At 48.0% G+C, this 12,871-nt stretch overlaps 1 protein-coding gene across 6 annotated transcripts; it reads left to right on the forward strand.

The window, feature by feature from the left end:
- The first annotated feature begins 156 nt into the window (after positions 1–156).
- On the forward strand, positions 157–12,430 carry ZNF772 (zinc finger protein 772). 6 transcript variants are annotated; one of them, XM_042917742.1, is made up of 6 exons: positions 157–325; positions 5,239–5,428; positions 6,038–6,076; positions 7,395–7,521; positions 7,879–7,986; positions 8,579–12,430. In XM_042917742.1, the coding sequence occupies exons 2-6, from the start codon at positions 5,351–5,353 to the stop codon at positions 9,721–9,723; spliced, it is 1,497 nt and encodes a 498-aa protein (XP_042773676.1). In that variant the 5' UTR covers positions 157–325; positions 5,239–5,350; the 3' UTR covers positions 9,724–12,430. The 6 variants fall into 6 exon arrangements, with proteins under 6 accessions (XP_042773676.1, XP_042773678.1, XP_042773680.1 ...); XM_042917744.1 differs by lacking the exon at positions 5,239–5,428 and having other exon boundaries at positions 157–380; XM_042917741.1 differs by lacking the exon at positions 157–325 and having other exon boundaries at positions 5,215–5,428.
- Positions 12,431–12,871: the final 441 nt, after the last annotated feature.

A 12,871-nucleotide genomic window follows, 5' to 3' on the forward strand; every position in this document is an offset into this window, starting at 1 on the left:
GCCGCGCCACAAGTCCCGCCCAGCGCGTGCCCCACGCGGGGAAACGCCAGTTTTCATTGGCCGAGCGTGAATGCCGCGGGGCGCAGCGCCTCCTGGGTAATGTAGTTTCCACCGCCCCACCGGGGAGGCAGCGGCCAAGGCCCAGAGAGCTGGCTGGAGAAATCTGGGTCAAGAACTGTCCCAGACTCTCCAACAGAGGCTATCCTAAATTGTAGCTGGGCCTGGATTTCAGTTTCCCCGAGCATCCGGTGCCACAGGCGTTCCTCCTCGTGAAGGACTGAAAGCGACTCTCACAGTAAAGCGGTTTCCTTGGAATGAACCAATGGTACATTACCAGACTTCCCTTGCCAAGGGGATGCCCGATATCAAAGACAGCGAAGGTGAAGCAACGCCTGTTGTGTGAGGAGAAATGGCTTACTTCTGAACGTAGGTGGGGAGGTAGTCGGGGATCCCAGGTGTTCACCTTCCTGCCTCACCCCACACATCTGTGTGTGTCTCCCCACCCCACCCCCCTTTGTAATGTTTTTTAAAATTTATTTATTGAGAGAGAGAGCATAAGCAGGGGAGGGGCAGAGGGGGGGCGGGGACAGAGCATCCGAAGCGGGCTCTGTGCTGACAAGCTGACAGCATGAGCTTGATGTGGGGCTGGAACTCACCAACCAGGAGACCATGACCTAAGCTGAACCCGGATGCCTAACCTACTGAGCCACCCAGATGCCCGCCCTTTCCCTTTTTAAGGGCCCAACATTGGTGTTCAAGTAGGACAATAGGCTTCAAACCCATAAGCCAACACTCCTCTCACTCCCAGATTTTTCCCCTTCATCCCTTTCTAGTCCATGTTCCCACTGCCCTTTCATTTCCACAGACAAAGCAAACTCCCCGCGGGTAGGAAGGATGCTGAACTATTACTGACACCAGGCAGCACTGGTAAAAGAAACACCACCAGTTTAGTATGTGGACTCCCGGCACCTCCCTCACCGCTGGTTCCATTTCTTTGGAGCCAGTCTTCATTTCCCCAATTCTTCTCCTGTCCCTATCTGTGGGCTGAGCAGTGACTAAATCCATCACTGCCTTGGAATCACTCGTGAGAACAAAAGATGATGAAGCATTCTCTCCTTCCTGTGACTTTCTGGAAGTAGGTGTTAAGTGCTAGGTGATTCTGGAAAGGAATTTAGAGTCAATATCGGAGTTGAGAACAGGTAATGATAGAGACTCAAGTGGCACTAGTTATTAAATCAGGCCACAATGTGGCATGTGACTCTAGACTATCATTTAGGGAAATATACATAAGTGGTAAACTATAAAGATATCAATAGCATGATAATCAAAATGTCAGATGAACTCTAGGGAGCCTCAGGGTCATGTAAAGGGAGCAAGGGACAAGGAATGCCTAAGAAACATTATATATTCTGTTTTACATTGGGTGATAGTTTTATAGATGTGGTCTTTATGAAAGAAAAGACACGGGGCTCCTGGGTGACTCAGTCCATGAAGCATCCAACTCTTGGTCTTGGCTCAGGTCATGATCTCATGGTTTGTGAGATCAAACCCCACGTTGGGCTCTGTGCTAACAGCATGGAGCCTGCTTGGGATTCTCCCTCTTTCTCTGCCCCTCCGTGGCTCTCTCTCTCTCTCTCTCTCACACACACACACACACACTCTGTCTCAAAAATAAATAAATAAACTTAAAAAAGAAAGCATGAAGGGCACCTGGGTGGCTCAGTCTGTTGAGGGTTGACTGTCCAACTCTTGATTTTGGCTCAGGTGATGATCCCAAGGTCATGGGATCGAGCCCCACATCGAGCTCCCACTCAACATGGAGTGTGCTTAAGATTGTCTCCCCCTCTGCCCCTCTCCCTGCTCCCTAAAAAAAAAAGAAAAGAAAAGAAAAGAAAAAGCACAATTTGTACATCTCTTATTAACACTCAACTGAATGTATAGCAGTTTTTAAAGTAAAGAAAGAGAAAAGGCTATGTAGATAGTTTAATTTTGTCACAGAAATAAACAAATGGATGATCTCAACAGCCTGAAACAGCCACACAAGGATGTGGAATTTGATCACTGGATCAGTGAGGACAGAACAGGCAATTTAATCATTTAGTTTAGGTAAAATGATTATCTACTGTCTCCAAACGTAACTGGGATTAGATCTAATTAGCTGTGGTAAGACATACAGACACAGAAATTATTTTCAGAAAGGAAGAAGCCATCACTCCAATCCTTAGAAACAAGAGGCATGCCATGCAATGTAGGGCCACATGGAGAAGCACCAGGGTGGATCAGGAGGCAGAGAAGGAGAGGTGAAAGATGGCTCAGACTCTTTACTGGGGTTCTCATGGGAAGGACAAGCCAGGCAGGGTAGGTACACTGAGCAAAGCTTGGATTGGATAGTTTGAATAACTTTAGCGGACTCTGGGATATAGTCAGTAGGACTCAACAGCTGCTACTCCTTCTGGGTGAAATCTACAGTCCCATTCCTGAAAGCTGTCAATGTTTTGTTTACTTTGAAAAGGAGAAAGAGGTCTCCGCTCCCCTCAAGGAGAGCAGTAGAGCAGAGAACATAGGCTACATGTCCCGGTCGACCTCAGGTAGGCTGGGCAGGACTTTGGGGTGGGACCGAATCCAAATCTGTTTACCTGATGCGCAGCAAAGCCAATCACTGGGACATAAGATATGCAGGAGGAAAATGGGAACTATACTCTTGAACTTTAATCTTTTTTTAATGTTTTTTTAATATTTATTTATTGTTGAGAGAGACAGAGAGAGAGAGAGGGAGACACAGAATCCAAGCAGGCTCCAGGTTCTGAGCTGTCACTGCAGAGCCCAACATGGGTCTCGAGTTCAAAAACCATGAGATCATGACCTGAGCTCAAGTGGGATGCTTAACTGACTGAGCCACCAGGTGCCTCCTCTTGAACTTTTCTCTATAACTCTGCCCACTTCCTTGTCTTCCTCAGAACACTATCCACGTTTCTACCTGAATCTGTGTCTCCTGAATTGCAATTCTAATTGCCAAATAAGACTCTGTTGTTTTTCATTGTCAGTGACTTCTTTCTTGGTCAACAAGTTATATTCCAAATTTTTCCTCTTCTAGCCTAAAAAAAATATATGCTCTGATCCTATTTATCATATTTAAGCTAAAAATCACAAATATCTATTTGATACATTAATACATTTGAGTTGTGAAAATTAGTTAATGGGAAACCTCACTAAAAGGAGTCAAGAGGTTTCCACAGGGGGAGCTCTCACTCTCTCTCTCTCACTTGTAGTCAATTGCAGACCCAAAAGGAAGAGATGGACTTGACCTTACCTGGACTAGACTTTGCATATTGATACTCTACTACTCCAACTAAAGGTAGAGATACTTTTCTCATCCCATCAGGCAACAGCTCAGCCAATAAAGGTACCACACTATTAATCCCAGTTTACCCCAATGGAGTTGTAGTTCATAACAGCCTTCCCAACTTTCCTCTTTTTGCCCCGTGAAATTGTGTCTCTCCTTCGTTCCCCAGACTCACCTACAGTTTTACTGCAGCTTATTTGTCCTGGATTGGAATTCTCTTTTCCCAAATCAACCCATCTTTTGCTGGTAAAATAACTGGCAGCTTCTATTTTTAAAGTTAACAGAATTACAAATGCATTTTCTTCCCATTTAGAAATATAAGGGATTTAGAACATTAAGCAAATAGCCTTCTCTCAGTGAGTATCTGGAGGAATGCATGGGAATTCCATCATTTTAACTCCACAGGGGGATATGTTCACATTTTGCATAGATAATGAACATTTGTTTTATTTTTTTTTAATTTTTTTAACGTTTTATTTTTATTTTTGAGACACGGAGAGACAGAGCATGAACAGGGGAGGGTCAGAGAGAGGGAGACACAGAATCGGAAACAGGCTCCAGGCTCCGAGCCATCAGCACAGAGCCCAACGCGGGGCTCGAACTCATGGACCGCGAGATCATGACCTGAGCCCAAGTCGACCGCTTAACCGACTGAGCCACCCAGGCGCCCCTGAGCATTTGTTTTAATCAAAAGATGCACATCTCTCTCGATCCTCGTTCCTTCTCTCATTGCAGACCTTCCATCTGAGATCAAGCTTTTTTGGACTTGAATATTTTGTTTAGAAATTTATTGCCTGTGGGTTTGTTTTCCATTACATGAATCACTTTGGGCCTCAAATATTCTTATGTCACACTCACTTAAACGACATTTTTTACTGTGTATCCAAATTTAACATTTATTTATTATTGAGACACAGAGAGACACAGAATGTGACCAAGGGAGGGGCACAGAGAGGGGGAGACACAGAATCCGAAGCAGGCTCCAGGCTCTGAGCTGTCAGCACAGAGCCCCAAGCAGGGCTCGAACTCACAAACCGTGAGATCATGACCTGAGCTGAAGTCGGACGGACGCTTAACTGACTGAGCCACCCAGGTGCCCCTATACAAATTTAGTTCTGTGGCTAATTCCTACGCACAGAAGCTGTTCTTCTTGCCCTCCTAACTGCCAATGACATTTGCTAAATCGCCTTTCTCTCAGACATTTGTAAGATACCAAAATGGAATTGAATACATCTCTGTATACAGAGTAAGAAATACCTTGTAAAAAAAAAAAGTATTAGACCTGTGTTCGACACAATCACTGATTATACAGGCAGGAGGAATGATTTCTGAGGCAACCAGAGACACAAATATTGCCCGCGTGCTTCAGCGGCGCCCAATATCCCTCTGCCTGTTGCACATCCTGGCCCTGTCTGGAGTCTTTCCTTCTCTTGTTTCTGACCCAAAATGCTGGGTCTCACAAAACTAACTCTAGAACTGCAGGCTACAAGTGTTAGCTTCCAGCTCTAAAAATATGAGTGACATTAGCATACAAGGTGTCCATCTGAGTTTTGGGTGAGCATTCTATGCCTAAAGAGAATATCTCCAAACATGTGTGGCAGACTACACTGATGGGAAATATGGTAACGGCTCCTTTAAGGGAAAGCGACCTCAAGATGACGCAATTTCTAGGCGCCACCAGCTCTATGGAGGCCTCTGCTTTGGAGGTGGCGCGGATGCTCCTTTCCAGTGTAGCTGCTGCCGAAACTGAAACTACGTTACCCAGGAGCCTCCGTGGTGCCGGGCCAATGAATGCCTGGGAAAGTGGCGTTTCCGTTGGTGCGTGAGACGTCAGGGTGGGACTTCCGTTCCCTTCCAGAGCGGACATTTTGTTTGCTTTTGGATTAACCCACCAGGTTGGTCCATCTCGCAGAGAGGTGACACGAGAGGGAAAACACTGGAGGAGGCGTTGTCTCCCCTGAGCTGAGGCGGGCCTGAGGGTCGCGTCCTCTCACCCGCCGATCGTTAATGACCCTCTCCTCTCCCTGCGCCTTCTCGGGTCCGCAGGTTCGGGTGGAGGCGGCCCCACTGACGGACGAGGCGCAGGTGGGTGCTGCGCTCTCGGGCCCTCCCCCGACTTCCCTTTCTGAACCCGGGCTCGAATGAGGGCTGCTTCAGGTCCCTGCAGGTTAGGCCCCTGTGTCCAGACAGCAGGGGCGGTTGGGTCCCGTTTCTGACAGCCGGTGTGTGGGGTGTGGAAGGACGATGCAGGGAGGGCCCAGCATGTGCGAAGGCTCGGAGGAGCGACAGCCGGAGGCTGCGGGATACCTGGGGCCGTTGGTTTGTGAAAGGGTCAGGGAGTGTGAGGAGTTACACTTGCAGCGACATGCAGAGGGGCTGTGCCTTCATTCTGAGCGCCCCGGGAGCCATGGAAGGTTCTAACGGGAGGGACGCGATCTGAAGGTTTTCAAAGTATTTCATAGGCTGATTATGGAACAAACTTGGGGTGGAGGTCAGGAGACGATGAGGACAGTGAGGCACAGACAGACAGACCTAGTCCGGGTTTACACAGCTGTTAGGTGGCCCTAAAGACTGAGGCACAGAGGGGGGACAGTCAGCCCCAGGTCTTTGTGTTGGGGCAGGAGTAGGGGGGAGCCGTGAGCTTTTGGGGCTCCTTCGTGGTTTCTTGTCTCTCACAGCCTCCTCTTCCCACAGGTTCCCACGAACTCAGAAGTAATTATGGACCCTGTGCAGGTGAGGGAAGGGTGTCTGTGCTCTCGATCCCACCCCATCCACATGGTCTCCAGGATTGTGGTGTCCTACGACACTTTGCTTACACTGCCCCAGCGCATGAGTCTGAGGACCCTGGAGAAATCCTCAGCCCCGAGTTATAGGTCCAGGCCAGGGGTTATATGGGAGGGTTCCTGTATTGGGTGACTGTTAGAACATTGTTCCAGGTACCGGAAACCAACAGGGAGGAGAGACTGAGATGACAGGTTTCAAGAAACTGCAGGTCTCCACCACGTGCGGTAGGAATCAGGAGCAGGTGGGCAGGAGTCCGGTCTGAGATGGCCCGCTGGCAGGCTGGGCCTCCGTTCTGAGGGTTGTGTAGCCGTGGGGTAGGAGCAGAGGAGGGAGGTGATCTCATCCAGGTTTTAGCAGGCCCCCTCTGGGTGCCAGGTGGAGAACAGACTGTGTGTGGTGAGGGTACAGGGAGCGGTGGTAGCCACGAGGAGACCAGGGAGGAGGGCGCTGCAGCATTCTAGGTGAGTGGTAGTAATGGATGGGCCACGGGGGAGCTGTGTAGATGGGACAAGTATTGGATCAGAGTTTTTGAAGTGAGAGAGAGAACCCTGAGGCTTTAGGTCTTATCACCTGCAAGGGTAGATGTTCCATCAGCCAAGATGGGCATGTCAGTGATAGACGTAACTCAGGTCGGGTTTCAGGATTTTATTTGTGGCCTGGTGACGAGGCTTAACGTGTGCCAGAGAACACTGAGTGGAGGTGTCAGGTGAGCTGCTGAAGACGGGACTGGACTTCGGTGGAGGGCGTTAGGATGGAGACATCTAAGGAATAGAAGCGGGTGTGTAGGTGGGCTTGAGAGGAGGAATTTGCACAACAGTGTGGTTAGCGAGCCAGGAAAGTAATGGTGGAGGCCAGTGTCTGGGTGGGGGGCCACAGCTGTGAGAGACCCTATGAATAGTGTGCGTGTAGAAAGGAGCGTGAACCGCTGGCTCCTGGGCCCTGGTACTGGGGACTTAGAGGACAAAGGTGAGTCCAGCAGCCGCAGGAGAACTAGCTGGCGGGAGGTGGGGGAGGGGACTGCAGCTCCACAGACCAGGCCCAGAGCTTCAGTGGTGCCTCTCTGACCACCTGCCTGTTGCTGCCCTGGGTGGACACAGTAATCAAAGGGACTTCAGGAGAGAGCAGGCACCTTTGGCACCCAGTCCCCGTTACTTCCTCTGAGTTGAGGAATTAGGTAGGAAGGAACTTGGGGGAGATCTGTGGGGGCCTAGATGCGTGTCCTCGGGAGAGAGGCTGCTCATGGACTTGGCTCTCGCCATTGTGGCAGGGGCAGGTGAACTTTGAGGACGTGGCCGTGTACTTCTCCCGGGAGGAGTGGGGGCTCCTTGATGAGGCTCAGAGGCTCCTGTACCGCGATGTGATGCTGGAGAACTTGGCACTTACGGCCTCGCTGGGTAAGGCCCCCCACACCCACCCCAGTGTTCTGGACTGGGCTCTGCCGCTCCCCTGTTCCCCAAGGGCGTCTAGCTCTTCCCGTATCAGAGATTGTCCTCTCTCTGACTGAGTACCCCTCTCCAGATCCAAGCACCCCTGTGTTCCAGTTTCTACCTGCTTCCTCTAGCTGATGTTTCCAGTAGCCTGCCTGGGCCAGGAACTGCAGGGACCAGTGTGGTCACCACTAGCCGAGCCCACTGAGCTATTCTTAGTAAGACCCTACTTTGAGGTTATTTTTATAATATTTAGTTTTCTTCTCTGAGTGGTGGGTTACCCAGACCAGTGCTGGCCATTTACCTGTCTCATCTTCTTCTTAGGATATGAATCTTCCGTGTCCCTCGGGGTTGCCTCACTGGAGCTGGGCGGCAAGCCCTGGGTATCTGACTGGGCAGACGTTACTCCAGCCAGGACCAGAGAGGCTCAGGGTGGGTGTGGCCCTGGGGAGTGGGAGCGGGGAAGGATGTGGTGTCAGGGCTGGGTTCTGGTCATTCCCTACCCTCTCTTCCCACGTTTGTTTCTTTCTGTCTTTGGTTTCCCACGTACACACTTGTCTTATGCTCTGAACTTTGACCTCTGTCTGTTCGCCACCTGTGTCTCCATATCTCACCTGTTCCTCTGCACTGCTCCTCAACGTTGGCCTATACTTAGTGGTTATGAGATGTGCACATACGCCAAATAGTCCTTAAATATCAGGTGTTCAGTGGTAGCTATTCGGTAGACACACCTTCTACACAGCTCTCACTGTCCCCAGCAGCCAAAGCCTCACTGAAACCCTGAAATGCTCTTCCTGGCTTGTACCCTGTATTTGTGTTCTGCCCCAGCCAAGGCCTCTTCCATCCTATGATCTTTAGATGCTAACTGCTGGTTAGCAGCTCTTTATTCGTCTGGAGCTTGGGCCTCTTGTTCTGACAGCAGTCCTATGACCCTGATCTTATTTCTGTTAGACACACATTTGTAATGAGGCTGCCCTTCCCATCAGTGTCCGTTTGCACTTCACCAGCATCTGTCTGCTTTCAGGTTCTCGGCATGGAACGGAGGACGAGGAGACAGCTGTTGAGCAGAACATTTCTGTGGGTGTGTCACAGGTCAGGACTCCCAAGGCAGGCCCTTCTACCCAGAAGGCCCACCCCTGTGAGACTTGTGGCCCACTCTTGAAAGACATTTTGCACTTGGCTGAGCCCCAGGGAACACACCCTGGGCAGAAATCATACACATGTGGGGCATGTGGGAAACAGTTCTGGTTCAGTGCAAACCTTCAGCACCAGAAGCAGCACAGTGGAGGGGAACCCTTCAGAGGGAACGAGGGCGGCACCTTGCTTGTGGACAGCTGCCCTGTCGAACCATTGGAGATGCCTTTTATGACCGGGAAGGGTTATAAGGACTTCCCAACTAGCTCAAGCATTTTCCAGCACCATGCCCCTCATAGCAATTGGAAGCCAAACGGTAACGCCAAATGTGCGGAGGCCTTTCACAGTGGACAAAGGCATTACGAGTGCAGCGAATGTGGGAAGGTCTTCAGCCGCAAAGACTCACTTGTCCAGCATCAGAGAGTCCACACTGGAGAAAGGCCTTATGAGTGCAGCGAATGTGGGAAAACCTTCAGCCGCAAACCCATACTTGCTCAGCACCAGAGAATCCACACTGGAGAAATGCCATATGAGTGTGGCATATGTGGGAAAGTTTTCAATCACAGCTCCAACCTTATTGTACACCAGAGAGTCCACACTGGAGCAAGGCCTTACAAGTGCAGCGAGTGTGGGAAAGCCTACAGCCACAAATCCACACTTGTTCAGCATGAGAGCATACACACTGGAGAAAGGCCTTACGAGTGCAGCGAATGTGGGAAATACTTTGGTCACAAATACAGACTCATTAAACACTGGAGCGTCCATACTGGGGCAAGGCCCTATGAGTGCATTGCCTGCGGGAAGTTCTTTAGCCAGAGCTCTGACCTTATTGCGCACCAGAGAGTTCACAATGGTGAAAAGCCCTATGTGTGCAGCGACTGTGGAAAAGCCTTTAGCCACAAACATGTACTTGTTCAGCATCATAGAATTCACACTGGAGAAAGGCCATATAAGTGCAGTGAGTGCGGGAAGGCCTTCAGGCAAAGAGCTTCCCTCATCCGACATTGGAAAGTTCACACTGGAGAAAGGCCTTAGTATAGTAGGGAGTATACCGTTTCCTTGTGCAACATAGCAACTGACACTAAAGAGAAGCTCTGAGATTAGCCTTCCGTGAGTAGCCATCAGCTGGAAGTTGAACCTCATACGTTTAAACATCCACCCTGGGGAGGTTGAGTCAGAAGCTTTCTGGTACAGTGTTGTACTTTATAACATGCCCAGGACCTTTGCCAGAATTCTGTGGCCACCAGTGTCTCTGAAGAAAAACCAGCCATGTGTGGAAGGGCAGAGTCCCACATTGCACAAGTCACCCCGACGTGCTCTGATAGGCAGATCTCTGCTGCTCCTCCCTTTCCTAGAGGGAATCCTCAGTAGTAGAGCCCATTAAAAATCCTCACTCCTTCCTGCCTTTGCCTCCATCAGCTGGTTTAAGCAAGGACATGACTCAGTTTTGGTCATAAGCTTGCAAGCTTTGTTCTGCTGGCTGTTTGCAGAGAGGGTTTCCATTTTTCATGGACTTTGTTAGTCCCATTTTGCACTTAACGATGGATTTATCCAGTCTCCAAGTCACCTACTTTGGGAATTGCCTGCCTCACACTGTTCTGTTTTTGCAAGCAATACCTTAGTTTTCCAACTACCTTTAGTCTTAGGGACTCTGTTCACTCTGTGGGTTGTACTGAGAACAAGATTGGGCTCTGCCGGCATGAAGGGAGGAACAGGTTTTGTGAGAACTCCAAATGCGTCTCAGTGGTGGTAGCAGAATGGCAAAGAACAGCTCTCGTTTTAGTTTTAGTCTAACTTGCATCACTGCTCAAGGCTGTCTGTGAAAGAATACTGATCTTGGTGGGTCTAATATTTTGGCCTGTATTCCAAGATTATTTGTGTAATCAAGGTCACCCCGAGTAGTGGGCAGTTGTTGTGACAGTCTGGTGTTCTGGGAGCAGTTTGAATTGATTCCCTTGTTCCAGAGGGATGTTTTATGTTCCCATATTTTCTTGAGGAGAACTTGGCCCCTTGAGACCTGCGAATGGCCCTGAAATCTATTAGTAGGAAGATGTCCCTGTCCCCTAAAAAGACTAGGTAGGAATCCTGATTGGTACGGGGACACTGATTAATAGGGAATTGGGAGCAAACTGTAGGGAATGTGACTCTTGTAAAGGTATATCCACATGTTTCCATCACTGTGGCTTCGGTATGAGGGCTTATGGAAATTCTCAGGATTCCCGTATTTGTGTCTCTTACGGCTACTGTCACTGTCAGCGACCTACATTTTCTGCAATAAACTGTACTTATTTATAGTATACAATTCGGTTAGTTTTGATAACATGTTTGCATCTGTGAAAGCAAAGTTTTCTGATTTGCCCTCCAATCCCTCTCCTCCTTACCCATTCCTAGGCAACCACCCATCTTGCTTTCTGTCAATGCAGATTTTATTTCCTAGGATTTTATATGGAAACATATACGTCTACAGGTAACACTTTAATATGTGCTCTTGTGCATATGGCTTTATTTAACTCTGCATAATTATTTTTGTCGTTCATTAGTCTTTTTCTAGAAGTAATTTTTTTCTTTTTCAGGAAGTGACTTATTCTATAGGTAACACAGACTAATCCTGGTATAAGTAGAAGGGGGCCCCTTGACAGAATACAAGGAGGTAGGGATTTCAGAGTCTCTTGTATGTTGGTTACCACAATCATAGTTGTTTTTTTTTTTCTTTACATTTTTAGTCTTTTAATGATTAATTACATTGACTAATTTTCAAAAGCTGAACCCACTTTACATTTCTACAGTGAGCCCCATTTGGTCACAATGTATTCTTTTTATGTATTGTTGCATTTATTTGTTGTGTTTCTCTTCGTAAGGATTTTTGCATCTATGCTCATGAGGGATGTTAGTCTCTAATTTTCCCTAATGCCTGGGTTTAGTTGGTATCACCATAATGCTGCCTTTACACATTAAGTTGGTTAAGTATTCCCTGATTTTTAATTTTCTGGAACAGTTTTTGAAGAATTGGTATTGTTTCTTTCTTTTGTAGAATTCACCAGAGAATTAACTGGGCCTGGAGTTTATGGGAAGATTTACAACTACAAATTTAATTTTCATAGTGGATATAGATCTATAGAAGTTACCTTTTTGCCCCTAGAGTGAGGATTAGTGATTTGTGTCATTCAAGGAATTCAGTTTATTCAAGTAGTCAAACCTTTCAAACTATTCTCATTATTTTAGTACCTATAGAATCTTAAGTGATGCCACCTGTCTTACTCCTATGTTAACCTTAAAAATAAAACTTCTAGTTATTTTACCAGCAGAAAAATGGGTTTATTTAGGAATAGCTCAGAATTGCAATCCAGGACGAGCAAGTTTCAGCAAAACCAGGGGCAAGTCTAGAGAACAGAGATGAGAAATGCTTTTTTTTTATTGAGGAAAGGGGAAGTTGGGAAGAGCTTTCATACACTGAAAGACCATTGGAGTAAACTGCAAGTTGTAAGTATAGTGGCTTCTCACTGGCTGAGCTGTTGCCATCTCTCATTGGCTGGGTTGTTGCCAGGGGAGGAAGAGATCTCCCGCCTGCTGAGATCACGAAGTCGCATGGGCTCAAGCTTAGTGGATTTTGCCAGTATCAGTTGAGGATCTTGCCCATAAAGAGGATGGTAGCTGATACAATAGGAACGAAACGATTAGCTCTCCAGAGTCTGCTATAGTGCTGTCAGAGACAACGAATAAAAGATGTCACATGGTCTCTTAATTCCCCTGGTTGGCTCTTGTGATTATTGCTGTAAAATTCTAGAATGATTCACCCCTTTTTGGGAGAAAGTGTGGCATGATTCTTCTCTAAGAAATCTCAACCCAATAAATGAATAGGGGCAGAGTAAGGAGAAAAAGAGTGAGTATCTCAAAGGGCCTAGATGAAAGGGAATAGGTTCAGACCCAGGGACCATTTGGGAGTTTACTAGAGACGCCTACTGCTTGAGCCGCTCTACTATTCTGACGCAAGGACTGCTTTGTAACAGTGGGTCCAAACACTGCAAATCTAGCTCATGTTATTGGCAGAGCTTCATTTCCAACCTGGAGAGGGGTTTCTCCAAGCTGATTGAGAGGGACAGTTGGGAAGAGCCCCTGTGGTTTCTCAGACCCCCATCACTGAGAATTAGGAAGACATTGGAAAGGCTGACTGAGGGCTGAACGC

Source organism: Panthera leo, chromosome E2 (genome assembly GCF_018350215.1).
Source record: "Panthera leo isolate Ple1 chromosome E2, P.leo_Ple1_pat1.1, whole genome shotgun sequence".
Lineage (NCBI taxonomy): Eukaryota > Metazoa > Chordata > Mammalia > Carnivora > Felidae > Panthera > Panthera leo.